The 6,509-nt window shown below is 46.5% G+C and overlaps 1 protein-coding gene across 1 annotated transcript in view; it reads right to left on the reverse strand.

The window, feature by feature from the left end:
* Nucleotides 1-288: 288 nt before the first annotated feature.
* Nucleotides 289-6,509, reverse strand: part of LOC113585510 (cadherin-2-like) — a 73,034-nt gene continuing 66,813 nt past the window's right edge. Inside the window, exons 15-16 of the mRNA XM_035536589.2 lie at nucleotides 6,212-6,376; nucleotides 289-1,941 (exon numbers count right to left, since the gene is read on the reverse strand). Coding sequence (XP_035392482.1) covers nucleotides 1,735-1,941; nucleotides 6,212-6,376 — 372 coding nt within the window. The 3' untranslated portion in view covers nucleotides 289-1,734. The remainder of the gene's footprint in view (nucleotides 1,942-6,211; nucleotides 6,377-6,509) is intronic.

Below are 6,509 nucleotides of genomic sequence, written 5' to 3' on the forward strand. Positions count from 1 at the left end.
ACAGTAGTACTGACATCCTGCTGCAGTGGGGTGTGCTACGCTGAATGACACACACGGGTGATGACGCGGGCTCTAAAACACAAAGGGTCCTGCTTTCCAGACACACTGAAATATTACCATCGCAGCTCGTGTCAAAGCCAAGAAAATCAGTCATGATTAGTGAGTGCTTTTGGTTAATTTAAAACGTCAAGGCAAAAAATGGAGTTAATAAGCACGGAGCCCATCGTCAGGAGTGTGAGAAGCAGCGTGCTGGAGCGGGAAACGGAAAAAGGAACAAACAGAACAGCCTTTAGCTCCAAAATTAGCATTTTTATTTAGATGGTTGGGGTCAGATGAATCATTTGAAGTACATAAGCTCATCCACAAAGCATGTCAGAGACCTTTCCTGCTCTTAAAGCTGACTCGGTCATTAGTTCCTACAACAGTTAAAGATGGAACAGCACCCAAGCCCCTCCCACACCCTAGCCCCTCCCACACCCTAGCCCCTCCCCTTTTTGGTACAAATTTGAACACTTGTGCTGACAATGTTATTTTTTATTTTTTTATTTTTACAGAGTATTTTTGTTCTTTTTCTTTACTTTTTAGTGTTTTTATTTTGTTCACTTTTCTTACAAAAACTCTTTTATCCTCTACATGTTTCACATCAGCTGATTTTAGTGTTTTGTACTTTGTAAATAAATTTTGGAAAGTTTTTTTTTTCTTTCATTGTTGTGAAAAGATAAAAACATGCAAAAAAAGTAGCCCAAATCATACATTTACAAGATTGAAACTGTTTGCACTTCTTTATAGACTACATCAAAATCAAAAGGAAGAGAGAAAACAGAAAACATTATGTACACACGTTTTTACAGTAAAAACTGAGGGCATCAGACAGCGACTAAGGCAAGAGAAGAATACATGAATGAGAACAACAAAAAAAGGCAACATTTCTTGTCCTTTTTCGGGGGAAAATGTCACAGCACTTCAGAAACCAACGTTAAATGTAATGTTCTACAAGAATTTTTGTCTCCCCTTTTCCTGCAACCAGCTGCATCATATTTGTGGGAAAAAGGAGAAAGGTCAACTAAAACCAAACTGCACTGCACAGTGCCACGAGTTGAAGTGTGTGCGTCCTTCCTATGGGAGTCTTGCTTTTCAATTTTTTTGAATAATGCATTAAATAGTCATCATCGTCATCATCATCTTCATCAACAAACAGCAGTTGGTAAGCAGGAGAAGGTAGCGTGATGAAGAGGACGTTAACACACTTCCTCACACCTCCAGGTCACTTCAGATCACTCCAGATGTCAGTACCATTAAAGCCTTGAACATAAAACTAGTCATTCAGATCCAAAAAAATGTACAAAAAGGCACATTAAATCCCAGTGCTTCTGTACTGTAAAATTCAAGTGTAACTGCGCGCTTATTATAGCCTACCGAACAATCCACAAAACCAGTCTCCCCGTTCGCACTGGTCCCAGACCACTGCCACTGCAAAAGCCTTCAACAAGCATGTACATGCCTAAACTACAACATTAAGCCTAGGGTTCTGATTTTTTTATTATTCATTTCAAATCTTGGCTTTATGGTTCTTTTTTTTCCCTGTTTGTGTGTTTTCTGTTTAACCTGCTCTCATCCAGTCTGTTCTCGGGGTGGGGGGGTGGGGGTTGTCAGAAGCTATATTCATCCGTCGACAGAGGGCGGGAAAACGAACACGGCGTTCCGCTTCCTTCCCTCGCCCTCTCTGCTGGCCGTTCACTCGTCCGTGCCTCCGTACATGTCGGCCAGCTTGCGGAAGCGCGGCCCCCAGTCGCTGAGGTAGTCGTAGTCCTGGTCGCCGCCGCTGCTCGATGAGGTGATGGAGCTAAGCGACCCCGCCGTGGACCCGCTGCCCTCGTAGTCGAACACCAGCAGGGAGTCGTAGGGCGGAGCCGTGGGGTCACTGTCTGCTGCCTTCAGGCCCTGTGCACACACGAGAGACACACTCGCCGTCAGCGAGCCGACGTGGGTCTGTCCGTCACATGACCCCTGCATCGCCACAGCTACAGGGCAGCGGTGCCTTACTGATGCGTGTTATGGTTGGTCACGGGCATTTAGATGTATAGGAAAACCTTAAAGTGTTGCTTTTTAAATTAAAAAAAAAAAAAATAATCACAGCAGGTAGCAAATGATACATTAATCCAGCCTTTTTGAAACATTAGTGAAAAGTGCGCATGGAATATTCATTCTCCTTTATGTGTGCGCCATTTAACAGATACATCCACGATGTAATGGTCTTAGTATCAGAGTGAAACTTCAAGTGCTCTTAAAACCCAGTAAAAGTGTTTGCAGAGAGTGAAGGAATGGGGGAGTTGAGGTTAATTAGAGCAAAGGCAGATTAAATTCCTCCCCTATGCCTACGCGTCCACCTATCTCTAAAGTCTGCTAAGCACCCAGTTCTCGCTACATTTCACCTACGCAGGCTAATGAAGTGCTTAGCGTGAGTGGGAATCCCGCCACAGATCGGAATGATGCCATTCCGAGCTTCCTTGCTAAGCAGGGGATAATCCCAAGTTTGATGAGAATCAGAAAATAGGATGAGCACAGGCATCAGTGGGAGGCATTTCTATAGACGCCCCTCCCCTTCCTTGCACTCTTCTCGTCTCTTCTCACCTCAGTTCACCTCCTCCCCTCCCCTCTCATCTTCCTCTCTACCCTCCTCATTTTTCTACTCTCTTCTTTCCAAAGCCCCAAGCAGAACAGTGACGCTAGGATTATACCTGTGTTTACTGCCATTATTTGGACACACACACACACACACACACACACACACACACACACACACACACACACACACACACAGAGAAAAAGAGACATTTGATTCTGCCTTCAACTGCTTTACCAGTATTTTAAAAAATTACTGATATAGTCATTGGCCATTAATCTTCCAAAGGCTAAAAAGCTAAGGAACTGCCAAACACGCTACTAGGGTTAGCCTAATACCCAGCAGTCAGTGTTAGGTTAACCTAACATCCTGTGGTCAGTGCTGGGTTAGCCTAACACTAACCCAGCACTGACCACAGGGTGTTAGGCTAACACAGCACTGACCGCAGGGTGTTAGGCTAACCTTAACACCCTAACACCCTGTGGGCAGTATTGTTTGTTGGGTTATGGTAGCACCCTGGTGCTACTGTCAGGTTACCCATAGCGCCTGCTTTTCAGGACTAGATAAAAGTAGCAAGTCAAGAAGTGCAGGTCTAACGCAACTCCAGCTCAGTCAGTAGAGTAACCTATACCTCAGCCAGTAGAGTAAACGATACCTCAGCCAGTGGAGTAACCGATACCTCAGGCAGTAGAGTAACCTAGTCAGTAGAGTAACCTATACCTCAGCCAGTAGAGTAACCTATACCTCGGCCAGTGGAGTAACCGATACCTCAGCCAGTAGAGTAACCGATACTTCAGCCAGTAGAGTAACCGATACCTCGCTCAGTCAGTAGAGTAACCGATACCTCGCTCAGTCAGTAGAGTAACCGATACCTCGCTCAGTCAGTAGAGTAACCGATACCTCGCTCAGTCAGTAGAGTAACCGATACCTCGCTCAGTCAGTAGAGTAACCGATACCTCGCTCAGTCAGTAGAGTAACCGATACCTCGCTCAGTCAGTAGAGTAACCGATACCTCGCTCAGTCAGTAGAGTAACCGATACCTCGCTCAGTCAGTAGAGTAACCGATACCTCGGCCAGTAGAGTAACCGATACCTCGGCCAGTAGAGTAACCGATACCTCGGCCAGTAGAGTAACCGATACCTCGGCCAGTAAAGTAACCGATACCTCGGCCAGTAGAGTAACCGATACCTCGGCCAGTAGAGTAACCGATACCTCGGCCAGTAGAGTAACCGATACCTCAGCCAGTGGAGTAACCGATACCTCAGCCAGTGGAGTAACCGATACCTCAGCCAGTGGAGTAACCGATACCTCAGCCAGTAGAGTAACCGATACCTCAGTCAGTAGAGTATTCGATACCTCAGTCAGTAGAGTATTCGATACCTCAGTCAGTAGAGTAAGCTAGTCAGTAGAGTAACCTATACCTGTCAGTAGAGTAACCGATACCTCAGTCAGTAGAGTAACCGATACCTCAGCCAGTAGAGTAATCTAGTCAGTAGAGTAACCGATACCTCAGTCAGTAGAGTAACCTAGTCAGTAGAGTAACCGATACCTCAGTCAGTAGAGTAACCTAGTCAGTAGAGTAAGCGATACCTCAGCCAGTGGAGTAACCTAGTCAGTAGAGTAACCGATACCTCAGCCAGTGGAGTAACCGATACCTCAGCCAGTGGAGTAACCGATACCTCAGCCAGTGGAGTAACCGATACCTCAGCCAGTAGAGTAATCTAGTCAGTAGAGTAACCGATACCTCAGTCAGTAGAGTAACCTAGTCAGTAGAGTAACCGATACCTCAGCCAGTAGAGTAACCGATACCTCAGCCAGTAGAGTAACCGATACCTCAGCCAGTAGAGTAACCGATACCTCAGCCAGTGGAGTAACCGATACCTCAGCCAGTGGAGTAACCGATACCTCAGCCAGTAGAGTAACCTATACCTCAGTCAGTAGAGTAACCTATACCTCAGCCAGTAGAGTAACCGATATTGCTGTGTGCTTTATTAGAGGAGAGAGAAACTAAAGAGAAAGAGAGAGGCCATGCGGTGAATGTGTGTAGAACGCTCACTAAACGGTGATTAAAAGATTCGCTTATCCTGGTATGTGTAACGTAGCCGTGAGTGTTGGAGAGGTGGTACATAAAAAGCCTTCGTCTTATTATTAGTTTGCAATTACTGAAAAATAACCTTCACACCATGTCAAGGTCTTGCAAAGCAGGGTGCACAAAGAAAATTATATCATCATTTTTCTAAATCATGTTATTGATTTTAGCAGGAGAAAGAGCCAGGCTAAGCAATTCTGAGTTTGGTGAGTTTATTAAGGCCCTGCTGTTCTTGAGATAAAAATAAAAGGAACCCATCTCTGACCTGATGCTTCTCCCCTCCTAACCCCTCCAAAAAACTAGCACAAAAAGAATTTCTCATACCTAAGAAAGAATAATGGCCAGGTCACAGAGACGTCCGGGCGCTCTGCGTCCCCATCTGGGCACGCGGGCGACCGCGGGCCGTCATCCACGGATCCGTGGCGTGACCCGGGGCCGGTGCAGGCGGGAGAGGCAGTCGGGCCTACCCGTCAAGGCCGCCTGGCATTTCCTGCTTCCCAGCATCGGCACGAGAGCGACGGGGTTACAAGGGATAGTGGCGCAGAGGGGAGGATAAGTAAGCTCCCGTCTACCTCGTCCGGGTCAAGCGTACATGCACAGCGAGGAGGAGGCTGTTCGGACCGGCCGCAGCAAAGAGCCGCCGACGTAAAGGCCAAAGTGGCCATGTCTCCAAAGTGTTTGAGTGTAGGGAGATTTGAACCTGGCCGAGAGCAAAATTAGAAAGTCCAATTCACAACTGCTGGTTAAGCCCGCTTTATTGTACGATGTTCTTACCTTAGTAGATAAAAAAATAAATACATTTATAAAAAAAAAAAAGAAAAAAAAAAAAGATAAAAAAGTCAGTTGGGAGATTGTCTGACTCCACTCTACAAATCCTTGGTAGTAAAAGATGAAGAGGGCACTAAAATTAGCCGAGCTTAGAAATGAAATGTGAAATGGTCTCTAAGCCTCTCACGCCAGAGTGATAAAACTGAGTGGAGGAAAAAATCAGCTTCCTCTAAAGTCAAATGGGGAGAATAAACAAACTCTGCTCCTCTCGTGCTAGTCTCATAAAAGAGAGAAGGAACTCTAAAGAAAGAGAGGGAGGGTTAAGGGAAAGAGACCCTCGGAACGTTTTCGCTGTGCAGAGTAAGACAGATGACTGCGTTTGTATTTACCCTTTGTTACAATCAGAAGTGGCTAGAGTAGCCTGTGTGTGTGTGCGCGCGCGCGTGTGTATTTATATTGATGTGCTACACTTTCTTCCTGCAGAGAAAACTCATCTTCAAACTGCATTAAAGTCAACACCACCATTGCTGTGAATTAGCTATATTTGGCTAATTCTCCTATCATACCAGACTCAGACACAGCCAGCATGCAGTTCGCTACTGTAAAACCCCCCTCCTAGCTCTGCTTCTACCCTTGGGGGGGGTTTCTCTCCTGAATTGCGGCACTACATTCCCCTCTCTCTGGTTCGCTCGCCCTGACCCCCTGCAGGCTGTTTGTTTAGGGTGAGCTACCTCATTGATGAAGTCCCCGATGTCTCCGGGGTGGGGCGCGGCCGATCTGACGGGATACTGCGGCTCGGGGTGCAGGGGTCTCTCATCCAGCCGGCGGATGCCCACGGGCTTGATGGCATCCGGCTCCAGGGTGTCCGGCTGCTGGAGTTGGCTGAGATCATAATCCTACACACACACACACACACATACGCACAGACACACACACACGCATGCGCACACGTGCATGCAAAGGGAGACAGATGGAAGAGTCAATGTGATGGCCAAATTACCCACTTACACACATACACAGAAATATACT

Source organism: Electrophorus electricus, chromosome 13 (assembly GCF_041902795.1).
Source record: "Electrophorus electricus isolate QZ-2024a chromosome 13, ASM4190279v1, whole genome shotgun sequence".
In the NCBI taxonomy this organism is placed as follows: Eukaryota; Metazoa; Chordata; class Actinopteri; order Gymnotiformes; family Gymnotidae; genus Electrophorus; species Electrophorus electricus.